This window comes from Ostrea edulis, chromosome 6 (genome assembly GCF_947568905.1).
Source record: "Ostrea edulis chromosome 6, xbOstEdul1.1, whole genome shotgun sequence".
Lineage (NCBI taxonomy): Eukaryota > Metazoa > Mollusca > Bivalvia > Ostreida > Ostreidae > Ostrea > Ostrea edulis.
In genome coordinates this window covers 8,917,054-8,938,345 of record NC_079169.1, presented here as the reverse complement: position 1 = coordinate 8,938,345, position 21,292 = coordinate 8,917,054, and the positions used below count along the sequence as shown (strand labels likewise).

General features: G+C 35.7%; 2 protein-coding genes across 2 annotated transcripts; both read right to left on the bottom strand.

Annotated features, from left to right (window-relative positions):
* Positions 1-8,404: 8,404 nt before the first annotated feature.
* LOC125645786 (neuronal acetylcholine receptor subunit alpha-6-like) lies at positions 8,405-10,017 on the bottom strand. The gene has a single exon (XM_048871612.2). It carries the CDS (start codon positions 9,801-9,803, stop codon positions 8,571-8,573), a length of 1,233 nt encoding a protein of 410 aa, XP_048727569.1. The 5' UTR covers positions 9,804-10,017; the 3' UTR covers positions 8,405-8,570.
* A 6,334-nt stretch (positions 10,018-16,351) lies between these two features.
* On the bottom strand, positions 16,352-18,109 carry LOC125645787 (neuronal acetylcholine receptor subunit alpha-2-like). The gene has a single exon (XM_048871613.2). The coding sequence runs from the start codon at positions 17,825-17,827 to the stop codon at positions 16,598-16,600; it is 1,230 nt and encodes a 409-aa protein (XP_048727570.1). The 5' UTR covers positions 17,828-18,109; the 3' UTR covers positions 16,352-16,597.
* Positions 18,110-21,292: the final 3,183 nt, after the last annotated feature.

Here is a 21,292-nt window from a genome sequence, read left to right as displayed (position 1 = left end):
AATAAAACCTGCGTAAAAGACACGACTTTGCAACATTCTTCGCGATGAATTAAAGATTAGAATTTTTCACATCATAGAAAGTCGTTTCTTCAACAAAAATTACAAAAGGAATTATTCATATACAGTGATCAAAAATTACTTTGTTAAACACCACTCTGATTCTACGCTGAGGTACTTTGAAGTTGATAACAAATATGCTGGGGTTCCTCATTGGCAAAATCTTCGTAGTCTTTGGTGACCAGGTCTTCCAAGAGTATTTTGGAATTCTCACGGACACGAATTGTATTCCTTTGTTAGGTGACCTGTTTTTATATTCTTATGAGACAGACTTTATTCAAAAGCTTCTACAAGAGAAGAAACATATCTATAGGTAGTCTTCAACTCGAAATTTAGATAAATCGACGTTTTCTCTATCAACAATAATGACTTCCATTCATATATCGATTCGATATACCCCAATGAAAGCGAAATAAAAGACACAACAGACTCGTCCACATCTGCTTCGTACTTGGATATTCGATTGAATATACTAACAACTCAACTTTATGACAAGCTGAATGATTTCAGCTTCTTTATCGTCAATTTTCCATATTTACGTAGCAATATTACATTATTACCTGCTTATGCTGTTTACATGCATGCCTCTAAACTGATTCGATACACAAGAGCTTATTCTGTGTATGATCAGTTTTTAAATCGAGACAGGCTACTGACAATGTCCAAGGATCTGTGTTTGCCCAACTCTTATTTTTAATAATAATAATGATTGGTTTTATATAGCGCCTTTTCCAGCGTATGCTGCTCAAAGCGCTTTACAATAATCAATGTACATTATTGCCCCGACAGACCTTATATCGATCAATCTAGAACTTTCTCAGCCTCCTAGGAAGCGAAATAATAGACACAGCAGACTCTTCCACATCTGCTTCGTACTTGGATATTCGATTAAATGTAGGTGATAACGGAAAACTAACAACTCGACTTTACAAGCTGCCATTACAAGCGCTAGAGCACTAACATTCTAACAATATATTTCACTGTCTATAGCCAGGTACCCCTTTTACACTTGGGTGGAGTGGGAAATACATATAAAGTGCCTTTCCCAAGGACACAACGTCAGCCCTGCCGCGGCCAGGAATCGAGCCCACAACCTTTCGGTGGAGAGTCTGACGGACTAACCACTCGGCCACCGACGCCACATTTTTGTATTCATTATAGGAATTATCGGATTGCGTTATCTTCCCCTTTTCACATAACGAAGCCTATGTTTATTTATATATTATACTCTGATTCCACGCACAAGTACTCTGAAGTTGAAATAAAAAATATGCTAGAGTTCCTCATTGACAATATCTTCGTGGTCTTTGGTGATCAGGTCTTCCAACAGTCTGTTGGAATTCCCATGGGCACGAATTGTGCTCATGTTTATTTATATATTATACTCTGATTCCACGCACAAGTACTCTGAAGTTGAAATAAAAAATATGCTAGAGTTCCTCATTGACAATATATTCGTGGTCTTTGGTGATCAGGTCTTCCAACAGTCTGTTGGAATTCCCATGGGCACGAATTGTGCTCCTTTGTTAGCTGACCTGTTTTTATATTCATATGAAGCAGAATTTATTCAAAAACTTCTACGTGAGAAGAAAAAATCTCTCGCTGTGACCTTCAATTCGACTTTTAGATATATCGATGACGTTTTGTCTATTAACAATGATAGCTTTCATTCATATGTCGATTTGATATATCCCCGTGAGCTCGAAATAAAGGACACAACAGAGTCCTCCACTTCTGCTTCATACTTAGATATTTTATTGAAAGTAGACATTAACGGCAAACTAACAACTCAACTGTATGACAAACGGGATGATTTCAGCTTCTCCATCGTCAACTTCCCACATTTATGTAGCAATATTCCATTATCACCTGCATATGGTGTTTATATATCTCAACTGATTCGATATGCAAGATCTTGTTCTGGGTATAGTCAGTTTTTTAAATCGAGGTAAGCTACTGACAAACAAGTTGATGGTACAGGGATTTCAACAGTCTCGATTGAAGTCAGCATTTCGCAAATTCTATGGTCGTTATAACGATCTAGTTCGTCAATACAACCTCGCATTGGGTCAAATGCTGTCTGACGTGTTTCATACCGATTGTTAAGCCGTTCTTGGCACACTGATTTTGACTGTGGATAACTTCGTTTACCTGATCAGGATATGGGGCTCACGGCGGGTGTGACCGGTCAACAGGGGATGCTTACTCCGCCTAGGCACCTGATCCCACCTCTGGTGTGTCTAGGGGTCCGTGTTTGCCCAACTATCTATTTTGTATTGCTTGTAGGAGTTATGAGATTGATCACTGTTCGTTATCTTCACCTTGCATATGCAAGGTAAAGATAACGAACAGTGATCAATCTCATAACTCCTACAAGCAATACAAAATAGATAGTTGAGCAAACACGGACCCCTAGACACACCAGAGGTGGGATCAGGTGCCTAGGCGGAGTAAGCATCCCCTGTTGACCGGTCACACCCTCCGTGAGCCCCATATCCTGATCAGGTAAACGGATATATATATATACATATATATATATATATATATAATATATATATATATATATATATATATATATATATATATATATATATATATATATTGTTGTAAAGAGAGTTCTTTTGTATGCTTTTGATTTTTTAACAATCATGACTGCGATACACGTATACTTGTATTGTTTTTAGTACTTTGTAAGTTTACTTTTCAAACTTGATACATATTTGTATATGGTGTCTTACTCACATCCTTTGATTTATATTATCAGATTTTGATGTTATTTTGTTTCAATGTAAAACTTATACGGTACCAATTTTGATGCACCAGATGCGCATTTCGACAAATAATGTCTCTTCAGTGATGCTCAACCGAAATGTAAGAAATCCGAAATAACAATGAAGTTTTAGAGCTATTATAGCACCCCTACTAACGTTATTGTTATTTAAATTTACACCACGTGGGATTTTTGACCCATTAAAAGATTAGAGGTGAGGTCAAATTCCGCATTGAAGGAAACCGGAAATAAATCTGCCAAAGCTGTATAGGGAAAAACAGTGTGCCAAAACAGTGGAGTCAAATTCGTCAAAGGATAAGAGCTATGCGTGAGGGAGATAATCCTTAATTTTGAAATGAATTTCTAAATTTTATAACAGCAATTAAATATACATCCGTATTTTCAAGCTAGTAACGAAGTACTTAGCTACTAGGCTGTAGAGACCCTCGGGGAATAACAGTCCACCAGCAGAGTCCTCGACCCAGGGGTCATAATGTAAAACTTATACGGTACCAATTTTGATGCACCAGATGCGCATTTCGACAAATAATGTCTCTAATGTTAATAAGAACCCATTGGAAATAAGTATCTGGGATTTCATGGTTTATGTTTACCTGCAAATCATTGTATTCATTTAATTTGAATATTTTTTATTTTTGTAAGTAAATATTATTTATTGGCATTTATCGGGTTAGGGTTTTTACAACCCCCCACATTCCAACCTAACCAGTGGATATTGGGTATTTAATATGTAAAATAATATGTATACAACAAGCACTCACAAATAGAGAAAGAAGAAAGGAGGACAGAACAGTATGAATAAGTGGTATAATACTCTGGCTACGTATTCCTTATACAAAAAGTAGGCCAAGGTTTAAAGGTATAGGACAGTCATAGCATGTAATTTACTAAATAGTATACTTAACAATACCCATATATAAAGCAATATAAATTCATAAAATCTTATTATTGTATTCTAAGTTGCTCGAATAACTTCCATTTTTTCAAAAACATTTTAACATAGTTGTTTCTTATAGCTTATTTCAATTCTATATTGTATACATTTGAGAAAGTCAGCTTAAAGCTATTTAACACAAGTGTTTTTTCTGACATCTTCAACAATATATATATTATTTAAGGTGGTAATTAATAATGTTACTAATTTCATTCTCAGCACATCCAAGAATATATATTGAAATTCTTAGAAATTGTATAATATTTTAAGATCATACTGGATATGGACACATGTATATTTCATTGTTCTTGTCAGTTAATGTGCTATTAATATCACCCTGTGATATACATTGGTTTTTGACCGGAATGAATATATCTATGTTTAACTGGAATTTAATTAGAGATGTGAATATCATGACCTTGTTTTGGTAGTAAAGGACTGTAGTTTTCGGACTAGTAACATGCTTTTTTATTATGGAGTAAAAGTTTCAAAACACAGCCTAAAATTTTAAGAACGATAATAAAACCAATGTAGTTAATGACCCTTTCCCTGCTCATGCTTGGCAGTTATTACATACTAATGCTACTTATCATTATGACTTTCATTTATAGTAAAAGAAAGATATTGCAATTCCACATCATCGCAGTACCTTCCCATATCCCCTTGTATGCGAAGAACGATTGGACCTAACAAGAACATTACATAAACTCCTGAGTGATCGTACATCCCTGTCTAGTTCCAATGAAAAGGGTGTGGACTTATTGTTTTCAGTATTGCTTTGGGTATTCTTGGTACTCGTGGAATATTGAAAGAGCTCGTGATAATACATTACCTTTACGTGGCTCTTTCTAGACATTCACACATCCACGACAGCCGTCGCGATTGTTTAGTGAAGCACAACACGAAAATTCTATTTACAATCTTTTATCTAATATAAAATAGATATAGATCTCCCATGGTCTGTGGACGGCTGGATATGATATGTTTTCTATTCCCGAGCTTTGATTAATATCCAACGAGTTGTGTGTATTCTGTCTTCGAGCCTTTCGTGACTGGATATAATTATTATCCAACGAGTTTTGTGTTTTCTGTCTTCGAGCCTTTTGTGACTGGATATAATTATTATCCAACGAGTTGTGTGTTTTCTATCTTCGATCCTTGATTATCATCCAACGAGTTGTGTGTTTTCTATTCCCGAGCTTTGATTATTATCCAACGAGTTGTGTGTATTCTGTCTTCGAGCCTTTTGTGACTGGATATAATTATTATCCAACGAGTTTTGTGTTTTCTGTCTTCGAGCCTTTTGTGACTGGATATAATTATTATCCAACGAGTTGTGTGTTTTCTATCTTCGATCCTTGATTATCATCCAACGAGTTGTGTGTTTTTTATTCCCGAGCTTTGATTATTATCCAACGAGTTGTGTGTATTCTGTCTTCGAGCCTTTTGTGACTGGATATAATTATTATCCAACGAGTTTTGTGTTTTCTGTCTTCGAGCCTTTTGTGACTGGATATAATTATTATCCAACGAGTTGTGTGTTTTCTATCTTCGATCCTTGATTATCATCCAACGAGTTGTGTGTTTTCTATTCCCGAGCTTTGATTATTATCCAACGAGTTGTGTGTATTCTGTCTTCGAGCCTTTTGTGACTGGATATAATTATTATCCAACGAGTTTTGTGTTTTCTGTCTTCGAGCCCTTTGTGACTGGATATAATTATTATCCAACGAGTTGTGTGTTTTTTATCTTCGATCCTTGATTATCATCCAACGAGTTGTGTGTTTTCTATTCCCGAGCTTTGATTATTATCCAACGAGTTGTGTGTATTCTGTCTTCGAGCCTTTTGTGACTGGATATAATTATTATCCAACGAGTTTTGTGTTTTCTGTCTTCGAGCCCTTTGAGACTGGATATAATTATTATCCAACGAGTTGTGTGTTTTCTATCTTCGATCCTTGATTATCATCCAACGAGTTGTGTGTTTTCTATTCCCGAGCTTTGATTATTATCCAACGAGTTGTGTGTATTCTGTCTTCGAGCCTTTTGTGACTGGATATAATTATTATCCAACGAGTTGTGTGTTTTCTATATTCGATCCTTGATTATCATCCAACGAGTTGTGTGTTTTCTATCCCCGAGCTTTTTGTGACTGGATATGATTATCATCGAACGAGATGTGTGTCTTCTATTCCTGAGCCTTGATTATTATCCAACGAGTTGTGTGTTTTCTATCCCCGAGCCTTTTGTGACTGGAAATGATTATCCAAAGTGTTGTGTGTTTTCTATCTTCGATCCTTGATTATCATCCAACGAGTTGTGTGTTTTCTATCCCCGAGCCTTTTGTGACTGGAAATGATTATCCAACGTGTTTTGTGTCTTCTATCCCCAAGCCTTGATTATTATCCAACGAGTTGTGTGCTTCCTGTCCCCGAGCCTTGATTATTATCCAACGAGTTGTGTGCTTTCTGTCCCCGAGCCTTGATTATTATCCAACGAGTTGTGTGTTTTCTATCCCCGAGCCTTAGTGCTTATTCAGCAAAAAATATTGGAGGTTCAACACAGGGATTTTAAGTCAAAATAATAAAAATGCTATATTCCTTATCTATGGTTACCCAAGACAATAATAGCTTTTATGACTCAACATAAAAATTGTTTTAATGGGACATCTTACAATGACGTCAAATTGGTTGACCATTGCGAATAAAGACAGGCATTCCAGAAAATGTATGAAGGAATCTCGTAGAGGGTTTTCGTCTTTTTCTGAGCGTTTGCTTTGTAACAGGGAAATCAATGGTTTGAGTCTCGCTCTTAACTTACTTCAAAATGTTTAAAATGGGAAGTGCCAGCCTCCTTCATTAAATGCTCTAGATTTAGAAGCACGAAAGGCGGGTCTCTCTAATGGGATATTACAATCCAAGGTCCCGTGTCACGAAAGGCGTTATAGCAATAACGAGCCCTCACTATAACGGTCCTGAGCATTATACATGTACAGAGATCACGATTTGTGGCACTTCACCTACAGCTGATTGAACAAATTCTCAACGGGATGCAAAACAAATAAACGAAAACAAACACGAGTTCTCGAACATCAAGTAACAACGTCATGGATGTAATGAAAGTTATCTTTACACAACTAATTATACTAGCGGGTATTCTAGTGCTAAGTATAGTAGAATTCCTCTTTGACAATATCTTCGTGGTTTTTAGGTATCAGGTCTTCCAACAGTCTTTTGGATAGCCCATGGACACTAATTGTGCTCCTTTGTTACCTGACCTGTTTTTATATTTTTATCAAGCAGAATTTATTCAAAAACTTCTACGTGAGAAGAAAAGATATCTTGCTGTTGTCTTAAATTCCACATTTACATAGATCGACGACGTATTATATATTAACAATAAAAACTTCATTCATATGCCGATTCGATATATCCCCGTGAACTCAAAATAAAGGACACAACAGAGTCATCCACTTTTGCATTATACTTAGATATTTTATTGGAAATAGACATTAACGGCAAACTAAAAACTCAACTTTATGAAAAACGGGATGATATCAGCTTTTCTCATCAACTTCCAATATTTATGTTGCAATATTTTATTATCACCTGCATGCGGTGTGTAAATATCTAAACTGATTCGATACGCAAGAGGTTGTTCTGTGTAAGACCAAATCGAGGAAAGCTACTTGCAAACAAGTTGATGATGCAGGGGTTTCAATAGTCTCGTTTAAAGTCAGGAATTCTCAAATTCTAGGGTCGTTACAACAATCGAGTTTGCCAATACAATCTAGCATGGGGTCAAATGCTGTCTGACTTGTTTCATACCGATTGTTGGACCGTTCTTGGCACACTGATTTTAACTACGAATAACTCGGTTTACCTGATCAAGACATTTGGTTCGCAGGGGTGTAATCGGTCGACAGGAGATTCTTACTCCTCCTAAGCACCTGATCCCACCTCTGGTATATCCATAGGTCCGTGTTTGCCCAACTCCCTATTTTCCATTGCTTATAGGTGCAAGGTGAAGATAACGAACAGTGATCAATCTCATAACTCCTACAAGCAATACAAAATAGATAGTTGGGCAAACACGGACCCCTGTTGAAATTGATCTCTGATCGTTATCTTCACCTTTGATGTAAGAAAACCAAATTACTTTATAATGTAACAAAAGTATATCTATAATTTAAGAAAATCATTTCATCATGATTATGATTGTATTGTAGTAAATGTGCTTCTGATTATGTACAATTGAGACTAATAGAATCCTTCATTAGAGGGAGTGTGAGCTTGAGAAATTCCACCGACGAAACAAGATTAGCAGTCTAGGACGAGGCTTTGTTGAGTCCTAAACAGCGAATCTTGTTCCCAAAGAGGATTTTCCCTATTCCTCACGAGTAAATGATAAAGGATTATTTGTCTCACATTTTATCCACAGTTTACTGCATGAATTCAGGATCTTTCAGAAGATTTAAAGGCGTTAAAATCTTTTTTGAACTTGAATGTGAAAATTAATTAGACAGTCAGAAATAGAATATCTGACAATGGTTTACAATTAATCTGCAAGATTTAAACCCCAAAACTACCCCTACAAGCTATAATGAATTTAAATTCTAAGAATCCAATACAAAATACTTTTATTCTACATGTAATATAAATCACAGAACATACATCACGTCATACTCAATGACGTCGTAGCAGTTTAGGACAAACAAGTCTCACATAGCTGCCTCACATTTATAATGTTTATCTCACACTGGTGATAATATGAGAAAGTTGTTTATCACTACATCGTCATGGAAAAGTACAGAATTGTCAATATGACTATGACCAGCAGACAAGTGACGAAAACTATCCAATCAAAACAGTTAGAAACCATTTTCCATGTCACATTTACCTCGTTCCCATCTTCTTCATCATAGTCAGGCAATGGAAACTTCTTGTCTGCTGAATTTTCATTGTAAGGCTCTACAGCGGTCGGATTTTTAATTCGGCCTGCATATTTTTGTGGATGACAACAGAATTTCACGATTCTTGCGATTATTTTCGGAACGGGATTGTTAGAGTCGTTCTTGTAATAGATAGTCAACCCAAACATAACAAAGACACAGATCAGAGAGCTCAGTACCAAATCTGCAAGAAGGAAGTACGACAATATGGCGGTCGGTTTTGATGTTTTTGGAAGGTTGTCACCCACAAGTGTTAAAAACACGGCGATCGCAAGAAGCACGGTGATAGAGTAGGACACGCGCTCACCGCTCTCCACAGGTAAAACAAATACTAGTAAATTTAAAACCACCATGAAAACCATCGGAAGGACAATGTTAATGACGGCAAACGCTGGACGCCTTTTCATTTTTATATCAATACTAATGAGGGAGCCGGTGGAAGTAAAAATTGTGTTCAGTTTCTTATCCAGTAATTCCCATGTTCCATGATCAGAAAAATGGTCCATGTTGATCTCGGTGTCCTGTGCTTGTGTCACGATGGCAGTCGACGCAAGCCCCCAATACGTCAACCTCATGCTGCAGGACTGGGTATCAAATGGATAATACGTGACGTCTACGTCACATGTGCTTGATATGACGTCACCAGGAGACCAATATGCCATTCCAGTAGACGTGAATGTAACAGGAACTATGCCTCTTCCGAGACCTTCAATACGGTCATAAGAGTTGACAAGCGTTAGATTCGGAATCCAGACCTGCGATTCAGGAAGTGCAATGGTGTAAATATTGCTATAAAGTAATGGCTTCCATGCTAGACGTGGATCTGACCATTTAATGGTGAAGAAACCGATCACAGAAAACTTGCCATTAACTTCGTCAAATTCCTTAATTCCGACGAGAGAAAATGTAGCATTCACATACACAGGAACACTTGTCGATGTCAGTGGCCGGACGTATTTGTTGTAGCCAGATAGTAAGTTAGTGTACAAGGTCTCCACTTCTGTGATATTAGCCGAGAATGCGAAATCCGTGAATATTACACTTACGGTAAAATAATGTATCCACTTCATATTGTAATGAGGGACAATATAAATCTCTATTGCGACAATGAGAATATCTAATCCAATACTGAGGGAAAATCCGTTAACTGTTTATTGCAATATACTATCCCCTAAACTCGGAATCCAAAGAATATTCTCATCTCAATGGATAGTAAATTTTAATCACGCTGACAAAATTCTGCCTCTCATATCCATTAACTCTTTTAGTTTTATAGTCTTGTTGAGTAAAGCGATTGCGCAATTAAACATTTTGCTAAGCAACAGATAGCATTCTATTAACTGTACACGTCAATATATATAATATGACGCCTCTAACGACGTAATGGCTTATCTAAGAGATGAACTAAACTTTTATTATAAACTAGATTCTGTCATTATCTACCTCCAATGTAAAATTTTCAAACTGTTTGCTTCTAGATGTATATATGAAGACTATCTGCCATGTATCATGTGCCAAAGAAACCATGTTTGTGTTCGACAGTAATCATGTTTGGTTATTTAGCAATGTCTAATCCACTAGACAAATAATTTCCTAAGTTGTCTTACTTACAGCGCATAGCTTTTCTAAATGCTATTTTGCAGTTCAAAGGTAATATAATGATAGAAAGTAACTTCTGAGAAATAAGGAGAAACCCATGCTTTAAGCATATCAATAAATGTAAGTAGGTTGATAGCGTAAGTATTGTTTTCTTTGAGGCGTGTTATCAAAATCAACAATGTCCCACTGTCGTATTGATTTATCTTTATTAAAAGAATAAAAATGATTCTAACCATACATATAACATATTTGTTGTGTCCATACACCATCATTTAGTGCGTCATTAACGCGAAAAGTCTTCATTTGAGTGCTATACTTCGAACAATACAATTTTTGACATTTCAGAATTATAAAACAATACAGCTAAACTATTCAACAAAAGGTTTAAACGTAGTTGTATCGAATGCTTAATAGAAGTTGTCATGACGCATGTCCAAAGTCAATTAAATTGTGAATTACCTTGTATGGGATCCCATGCTGTGGAGCATCAAATTCTGACGTTAAACGATGCCCGCTGTACCGATCTATGTAAGAGATCTGTTGAATATTGACGTTACATGTTGTCAGCTGTACCGATCTATACAAGAGATTTGTTGAATGTTCACACTACATGTTGTCAGCTGTACCGATCTATGTAAGAGGTCTGTTGAATATTGACGTTACATGTTGTCAGCTGTACCGATCTATGTAAGATGACTGTTAAATATTGACGGTACATGTTGTCAGCTGTACCGATCTATGTAAGATGACTGTTGAATATTGACGGTACAGGTTGTCAGCTGTATCGATCTATGTAAGATGACTGTTGAATATTGACGGTACATGTTGTCAGCTGTACCGATCTATGTAAGAGATCTGTTGAATATTGACGTTACATGTTGTCAGCTGTACCGATCTATATAAGAGGTCTGTTGAATATTGACGTTACATGTCAGCTGTACCGATCTATGTAAGAGGTCTGTTGAATATTGACGTTACATGTCAGCTGTACCGATCTATGTAAGAGGTCTGTTGAATATTGACAAACAAATTTTAATTGCTGCAGGAAGTTATGTAAGTGTCTGTTGAAGTAACATATGTAAGTGCCTGTTGAGGTCACATATGTAAAACTTATACGGTACCAATTTTGATGCACCAGATGCGCATTTCGACAAATAATGTCTCTTCAGTGATGCTCAACCGAAATGTTTGAAATCCGAAATAACTATGAAGTTTTAGATCTAAATATAGCCAAACAAGTGGAGCCAAATTCGTCCACGGATAACAGCTATGCATGAGGGAGATAATCCTTAATTTTGAAATGAATTTCTAAATTTTATAACAGCAATTAAATATGCATCCGTATTTTCAAGCTAGTAACGAAGTATTTAGCTACTGGGCTGTAGAGACCCTCGGGGACTAACAGTCCACCAGCAGAGGCCTCGACCCAGGGGTCAAAATGTAAAACTTATACGGTACCAATTTTGATGCACCAGATGCGCATTTCGACAAATAATGTCTCTTCAGTGATGCTCAACCGAAATGTCTGAAATCCGAAATAACTATGAAGTTTTAGATCTAAATATGTAAGTGTCTGTTGAAGTAACATATGTAAGTGTCTGATGAGGTGATATATGTAAGTATCTGCTAATGGTACCTTCACACTCACGGATTTTTCTTACGAATCCTTACATATTCCACAAATCCGTAAAACATATACAGATTGTTACGATTTAAACACTTTAAAGAGCTATTTAAGAACGTATTATGCGTATTTACGGGCCATTTACGGTTTATTACGAGTTCTTGTGATGCATTTACGGCACTCATTTACGATTTGTTCCGAGTGAACACGGATAAATACGAGCAATTTACGACATTTTACGAGCTTTTTAGGGATTGTTACGAGTATATTATGGAAATTTACGATTTAGCTTAGGGGTCCGTGTTTGCCCAACTATCTATTTTGTATTGCTTATCGGAGTTATGAGAGTCACAAACAGAGGACGGGCCTCCATTTTACAGGTACCAGGTGATTAATCCTAGGATATAACAACAAATTCACAGCATTTCGTGTAATTATGATACAGGTATTGTATTGTGCTCCTTTCTTAGCTGACCTGTTTTTATATTCTTATGAAGCAGAATTTATTTAAAAACTTCTACGCAAGAAGAAAAAATATCTTGCCTTCAATGCGACATTTAGATATATCGACGACATTTAATCAAGTAACGACAATCATTTTCATTCATTTGTCGATTCGATATACCCCTGTTAAGTCGATCAACTACAGATGGTGAATAAATATCCTACAAAATTTGAACAAAATCCGTTGAGCGGTTTCAGAGGAGTTGCGTCCACAAAGTCAAGTGGGACGGACGCATCCACGCAGACACACGTTGCGGTGGGGGACTATTAATTTTAAACTCTCTTCAAGTCTTTTGCGAATTTATTTATTTACATTACTTTTAATTCACTTGCACCTATTTATAATTTACTTCTGTCTTTAACAAATTTGAAGATATATTCTGTTATCTAAATATGTGAACAAGTACATGTAAAAATTATGGAATGCAAATTTTCTTTGATATGTTATTTCATATATATCTGACAGTATGGAACTGGAATTATCAGATAGTATTAATAAGTACATGTAATTACGTAATTCTGACAAACCATGGTCTTGGTATGAAATAAAATTAAATGAGTCTTAATATTAAATTAATTGTGTGTCGTTAACTTTGGTCCCCAGTACCCCTTGTTTGTCGTAAGAGGCGATTAAATGGAGCGGTCCTTCGGATGAGACCGCAAAAACCGATGCCCCGTGTCACAGCAGGTGTAGCACGATAAAGACCGCTCCCTGCTCAATGGCCATAAGCGCCGAGCATAGGCCTAAATTTTGCAGCCCTTCACCAACAATGGTGACGTCTCCATATGCATGAAAAATTTACGAGTGAAACATTAAATAATATACAACCAACCAATCTGAGAGATATTTTAGGAGATTGTGTAATGAGTATAGCGCATCACCTAATTCTGATTCAATAAAAAGCTCAAGACCATGTTCTCTTGGAAATTTTATTAAAACTCCAAAATATGTTATATTACGAATTCCGTGGATATTAATATTTGCTGATCTGTGCGTCGTTCTGCAGCAGATGAACCCTTACCAATAAACAATTAGTGATTGATAACAATTAACATGTATAACAATACAAACCAACAAACCAACAGAGAGACAACTGCACAAATAAAATTCAGTCAACAGATTGTCATTTAAAACCAGGGGTCTCTTAGATTATAATCTAATTAATTAGATCCGAGTCAATCCAACCATAGACAAAATTACGGAAGGTGTCTCGTCATTTGTTTTTAAGGAATTGGATTGCAGTTTCTTCTCCGTATGTGTCACCATCGTCGTAAGTCCACGCTTGATTACACTTCGCTCCATCACCCGCGAGTCCATTCATATCAAATTCCTTTGTTCTTAAGGTAGCTCATTACACTAAAATTTTATTTAATGGCTCCTTAAAACACCTCTTATGAAGCATAATTTCAACATCAAAAGAGTGATGCAAGCTCTCATTTATTTTATGACTTTTTTGGGAGTTTTCACGGAATGATGAAAATGTTGTTTTGTTTGCAAATAAGAGATACTGGAGTCCAAATTTTTCTGGGATTTGGTGCACGATATGAATATCTAATAAAAAATGCCTAAAATATTCAGATATAAACTTTCTAATTTTAAAAAAAAAAAAAATATTTATGAAAATTAAAAACATTATTTGTTAATATTTTTTTAATCTACAGATAAAATCTTCATAAATATTTTTTATTTAAAAAATTGGAACGTCTATCTGAGTCGTTTAGCCATGTTTTCTTAGATATTCCCATTATGCATCAAATCACAATGAAATTTGGACTCTATAGTATCTTATTAGCAAAAAAGTACCTTTTTTTTTATCATACCGGGATAAATCACCAAAAATTCATACAAAATACTTGAGAGCTTGCAACATTTTGTCGATGGTGAAATCATACTTCATAAGAGGTGTTTTAAATAAAAATTTAGTGTAATGAGCTACCTTAAGAATAATTAACGAGGCGATTTTATTGGTCGCTCGGGGAAGACCGACAGCAAGACCATTTCTACACAATATTGCTGTGATAGTGAGGATAAAGTAATACGAGGCACTACTTCTAATACATACGAATTCGGTTCTTACAACGATTAGCAAATAGGCAGTAAACTTAAACCATCATTCACGAGAACGACTGTATGTAAATGGACCCACGGCTGATAGTGGAACAAACCGTAATTCATCGTGGGTATCTGACGATGACGTATCGCAAAATTATATACCTTAAAATGCAATGTATCAGCAAACAACTACCTTTATACAGTGCATTGAAGAGTTCAAATAAACATATTTTTTATGATCAGTAAAATCTGCAACACAAATAGAGATTGAAAAATATAGAGGATCGTAGAATTAGTCACGCAGAAAAGAGTTAATATATTTCACATGTACATTTTGTGTTTGGAGTGTCTCCTTTTGTATAGTAAAATAACATTATTTTTTAAAGTGTACTATCGCGCTGTTTGCTATTTTATCGCTTGCGTTTGATGTAGAAAATAAGACACGGTGCTTATATGTACCACAGTGTGTAATTACAATTTATCTTCCATTCCACTCCGTGCAGAAAAACATGATATGAAAAGGTAACATTAAAATTGTGTTCCCACAGGAAACATAAAGAGCGACAGTCACGTATTTAAAGTGCCCTCATTCCTAGTGTGACTAAGAATGAACTTCCAGTAATGGTACAATGTAGATTCCCTAGAGTCTTGGATCTAATTCAAAGGGAAGATTGTCATTATAACTCATGTTAAAGATTATTTTCCTTTTGGATGTCTATTTATCAGTAGATTAGATTGAAATGATACGAAATATTCCTCCATCCTACATGTATACAGCATCAAAGAAATTATAGACTACTATTTAAATTGTTAACAAAGGGGATTGATTTTCCTCTCATTTCTAATTTACTGTAATTTTCTACATGTGTGTGCGTATTGATATACCCCTCATAGTTTGGTCAATATGTAGAAAGAAAAGTTTTGTAAAGGACAAAAGATTCAAGCGAATTTACAATTAGAAAGATAATGTGTCTCCATGGATAGCCATGGATGCTTAAGATACATCCATTTTTGACAAAGGTGGATTTCAGACTTTTAAAAGAATGTTTAGCAGATCAAGACTAAACTCGAAAAATCTTTTAATAGTTTCTTTGTTCCTTATTTTCTGTGTACACTCGAAAGGTAGAGTAAATAATTACTAGACCATATGAAAGCTAAAATCTATTTGAAAGTCGTGCTGATCTACAGTCGATTATTGCTTATTGTCTGAATAAACTCTTAACGTATAACAGTAATTAGTTCGTCGATAAGAATAAGAAAGGCAGTTAACGACACTATTGTGTAAAGATCAAGTACCAGTAGTGTATCATCTTTCCCGGGTCCTTTAGTTTATCACATTACATCTATAAATAAATGAAAGATATATGTATGGTAAATAGGAGAGAGAGAGAGAGAGAGAGAGAGAGAGAGAGAGAGAGAGAGAGAGATAAATGACTGTAACAGCAGTGCTATACCAACTAAACGGCATCAACTCGAGAAACTACAGGCTTGAAGAAATAGGGGTAGGGCACAATTATCAGTTACCCTCCTCCCGCTTTAAATCCCATGACCCTGTGACCTTTAAACCCCATGACCCTGTGACCTTTAAATCCCATGACCCCGTGACCTTTAAATCCCATGACCCGATGACCTTTTGTTTGAAATGTAACGCAAGCACCAATATGCCTATTAATCGAAATAAATGCCCTTTGGAATAACATCATGTAGCATGTGACAGAAAATAAAATTAATTTGATTGAATTATATCTTCAACCATGCATTTTCAAATAACCGAACTGCGTATCAAAATATAAGACCCAAGTCTTCCAAAAGAATGAAAATATAAGACAAATTTTGAATTTCGCGTTTGCTCGACTTTTCAATTTAAGATCAGAATTGGTGGGGTGGACAGATACTATAGTCAAATTGAATTCCTCTGACATTGGGAAGAGTTTTCTAGTTCACAACAATACACACAGTCCACCAGATGGGGAAAGTTCCGAGAAGTGAACCTGCAGTACAGTTTCATCCCCTCATCAGAACAACAAATAGCATTGCTGTGTAGTTGTATCACATTGTCCGAAATAAGCAGTTGTGGAGTCTCATCACATCGTGAGAACAAAAAATAGCACTGTCGATATGATAATGGCTAGAAGACAAACCATCAATAACATTTTATCGAAACAACTGGATACCATTTTCCATGTCACCTTTTCTTCATCTTCACCTTCATCTTGATCACGAAATGGAAACTTCTTGTTCGTAGAATTTTCATTGAAGGCCTCTACGGCCGTCTTGTCCTTAGATCGTATTGCACATTTTCGTTGATGACAGTACAATTTCACGATTCTTGCGATTATTTTGGGTACGGGTTTTTCAGAGTCGTCCTTGTAATAGATAGTCAACCCAAGAATAACAAAGACACAGATCATAGAGCTCAGTACCAAATCTGTCAGAAGGAAGTACGACAACATGGCGGTCGGTTTTGATGTTTTTGGCAGGTTGTCACCCACAAGTGTTAAAAACACGGCGATCGCAAGAAGCACGGTGATGGAGTAGGACACGCGCTCACCGCTCTCCACAGGTAAAACAAATACTAGTAAATTCAAAACCACCATGAAAACCATCGGAAGGACAATGTTAATGACGGCAAACGCTGGACGCCTTTTCATTTTTATATCAATACTAATGTAAGAAAGAAAAGGATCTAGATGAGTATTCAGTTTTTTATCCAGTAGTTCCCACGTTCCATGTTCCGAAAAATAGTCCATGTTGATCTCGATGTCCTCTGCTTGTGTTACGATGGCAGTCGGAGCAAACCCCCAACACATCAGCATCATGCCGCAGGACTGGGTATCAAAAGGATAATATGTGACGTCTACCTCACATCCGCTTGATATGACGTCACCAGGGGACCAATAAGCTGTTCCGTCATACGTGTATGTGACGGGGAATATCCCTTTCGCAAGAGTTTCGATGCTGTCGTATGGGTTGACAAGTGTGAGGCTGGGAACCCAGACTTTGGCTTCTGGAAGCTCCATGACATAGACATGATTGTGAGAGAATGGATTCCACGTTATGCGTGAATCTGACCATTTAATGGTGAAAAACCCGATCACAGAAAACTTGCCATTCACTTCATCAAATTCCTTAATTCCGACGAGATGAAAAGTAGCATTCACATACATAGGATCACTTGTCGATGTCAGTGGTCGCACGTATTTGTTGTAGCTTGACATTAAGTCACTATACAAGGTCTCCACCTCTGTGATATTAGCCGATAAAACTCCATCCATTAACATTACACACAAACTAACATAATGCAGCCACTTCATATTTCCACAGAAGTTATATTCAGGAGATATTTTCGCAGAATATCCTCTAGCTGTCTGTTCCTCTTGTTTTAAATTGTTTTCATAATGAAAAATAAAGTCATATTCCAAACCTTCGCTGACCCACTACTGAAAGAAAATCCTTTATTTATTTTAAAAACTGATCCACTTGGAAGACTAACAAAAGAAAATTATTTATTCCTTGTATTAGACTCATGACAAGTATATTTTAGAATGCATTGTCAAAACAGAAAGGACATGTCCGCTTACTTTAAAGTCCAAGGTAGAAATACCCCTTATCCGAAAAGCATTGATCTCATTCCACCTATCTTTTCTATAGATCATAATCTGGAAAACCGCACTTGCGCAGTGACGCGTTCCGCTAAATCAGCGGCTTAACTTGTAACCTTTTCAATGTCTAGAAGCAAACATCTCTACCGAAGCGTGGTTCACGGATGTCGTTTGCTTGACATATGAACTGCTAACAAGTGTCAATTCATTTTATCATAGATTTCAATCTTAAAATAAAAAATTAGATAATCTGTGAAGAATAAAGTGTTTGGTAATGCGAAATTAATGGGTTTGAATATTTATTGAAATACAGACTGATCCAGTTTGAATCGTAAGCTTAGACAATTCCCTACGGTATAAACACCTGAATGCTCTACATCCATTATATTCCAAATGCGGATAGTGTCGAAACGTTTTTAAAAGACTGAAAAATTAATTCATCGTGTTAAGGAAATGCATTTTCAAATGGAAATGCCATTTTTATCTTAAATCATCAACGTCCTATCTCTTAAGGTAGCGCACGTTCAACCATCCTAAATACTGAAAATTAAGTGATTGATAAATTATCCAAAATAGTCTTGTTTATATTTACATAATTACACAAATTGTCTTTTGATTGATGTCATTTATGAATACACAAATGTTCCATCAAGTTGTTATTTCATGAAAGAATTAATATGGAGCTGTACAGAAAAAGATCTCACGCTCCTTTGAACACACTGATTAAATGAAAACAATTATCATAGGTTTTAAATGAAATTGTGTTTAATGAATGTTTGTTATAGCAGAACTATCGGCTAGGGTTATTGATTTAGCCGCACCGATTACAATCCGAAATCCAATATTTCTGAAAACCTCCTACTAACATGCATATTTAGATTTTGCTTGGTGATTACAATCTATCAATTCCAGAACCCGAGTATTATTTAGTTAACCCCATGTGTAAACAACGTTTGCATTTTAAAATGTATACGACTATTTTATGTCCTGATGGGAATAGAATAATTTCTAATATAAAAAAGCAACCAACAATAAAACAATTTGTTTCCTCACGAAAATCTTTAATTTTTAATTCTAATTTGATGAAATAATCTCTCAGACAATGCTAGTAATCAGGCGAGTAAAGGAACTGAGAATAAGAGTTGGCATTGTTTGGTCATCTAATATCATTCATAATTCATTGCTGAGAAGAAATATAGGAATTTTATTGATTTTCCAGAGAGTCCTCATTATATAAGTTTCTGTCATTAAATACACCCAGCGTAAACAAAGGTGCAAAAACCACGGACGGTAGAGTATATATTGTCATTAGACGATATATAACAGCTAGACCTTCAGTACCTTGCGTTCTTAATGATGTCAATTTCATAAAATATTAAGAGTGTTTCGGCTGTTTCTGGAAGTCAGTAACCATTACCCTAGGGTCCTCATCCTTCAAGGTCTACCTCATAATAACAATCTTTAACAGAAAGCCAAAGACAACGAACAAGTGATCAATCTCATAACTGCCACAAGGAATGCAAAATAAAGAGTTGGACCAACACGGACCTCTGGGTATACCAGGGGTGGGATGAGGTGCCTAGCAGGAATAAGCATCCCCTGTCGACCGACCATATCCGTCGTGTGCCCTATGTCTTGATCAGGTAAATGGAGTAATCTGTAGTCAAAATCAGTGTGCCAAGAACGGCCTAACAATCGGTAAGAAAGAACCAGAGCCACAAAGTACTAAAATTGACCCTTTCGCCAAAATAAATGAGACTTTCACAGTGAATGCTCTAGGATTTATAGGTTATAGAACAATTTATTTTACAACTATATCTTTTCTAGTTTTCGTTTTACAGTCGTTTAAACTTTGTGTTGTTTTTCAACAGAAAAGCGATATAAAATCATGGTGTTGACGTTATGAGAATCACAGTGTAATACACAAAAAATGGACGCATAGGTTAATATATATTTTTTGGGCTTATTCTGGTTGTAAATCACAATTGTTAAAATACTAGGAACTTGTATATTTTCTATCACGATGTTTAAATTTGTGATATATCCCCTTTCACCACTACATAACACTTTACTATTTTCCCCCGCTATATTGGATATAATTGAAAAATCGTGATCAAAAATTAAAATTCCTTTCAGTGAAAAGACCACAGCAAATAGTATTGTTTTACCGTCTATCTCAAAGACGAGTTTATATTTTCAAGTTGCATATATCTATTCGTATCAATTTCCATTAAAATTGATATTAACTGACGATAAAAAAAAAGAGAGAGACCACTGTATAATTTTGGTTAAACTTGAGTAATTATAGTAACTAATTAGAAAAATGGATTTTTTGAACATCCACCTCGTAAACTAAAATTTTAAAAATAAAACACGGTGGACCTTTAAAATTGTCGGCACCTCTGAAGTCTTCATTTTCTGAGCGAGGTAGACCTTTAAGTCCACGGAGGATCTAAGTGCATACCTGTATCTGACATCTGTGTCTCCTTTGTGCCACCGTGCACCTACGTGTGATAAAACAAAGAAATAAATACTAAGCGAAATATTAGTGGGTGAAAATTAAAACGTATAAAACGGCGACTTGTATATATTCATACATTTAATGATATATATTATTGTAAATTTAAAATAGTAATTTAAAAAAAATGTACCTTCACTGTCTATCTTTAAAGGTCAAGTGTAATAAAAATAGATTTGAAAATAAAGCTTATAATTCATTAAAACCCGTTTTGAAAAGTTTATTGATGTGTTTATTTTTTTTTTAAATCCAGGTAAATGCGCAAAATAAACGTTGTTTATAGAAACGAATGAAGGGATTGTCACCCTTTCTTATGACGTCATCTGAGACAATTGTAGTTGTTGACGCCTGTATATCATCGTTTTAATTTCTGTGAGAAATTGCCAGTTTTAGCAACATCGTGGATAGTGACGATGAAATACCGTAGATACACTTGAGTTTAGGGATTCAACCTTTATAATGTTTGTACCTACAACCGTTTCGAAACCATCAGATAGTAATATTTATATGATATATACATTTATATGTTCGACAAATTTATATCTCATTGGAATCTCATTTAGAAATTATTTACCGGGCCAGTCCATAGAAAATTGGGAATAATATTGGAAAAAAAATGTTCTATCAAAAGATAACCTTTGTGTTTTACACAATCGAGG

Excerpts from the sequence above, each read along its gene's own strand:
- LOC125645786 (XM_048871612.2), bottom strand. The coding sequence starts at position 9,803 with ATGAAGTGGATACATTATTTTACCGTAAGTGTAATATTCACGGATTTC.
- LOC125645787 (XM_048871613.2), bottom strand. The coding sequence starts at position 17,827 with ATGAAGTGGCTGCATTATGTTAGTTTGTGTGTAATGTTAATGGATGGA.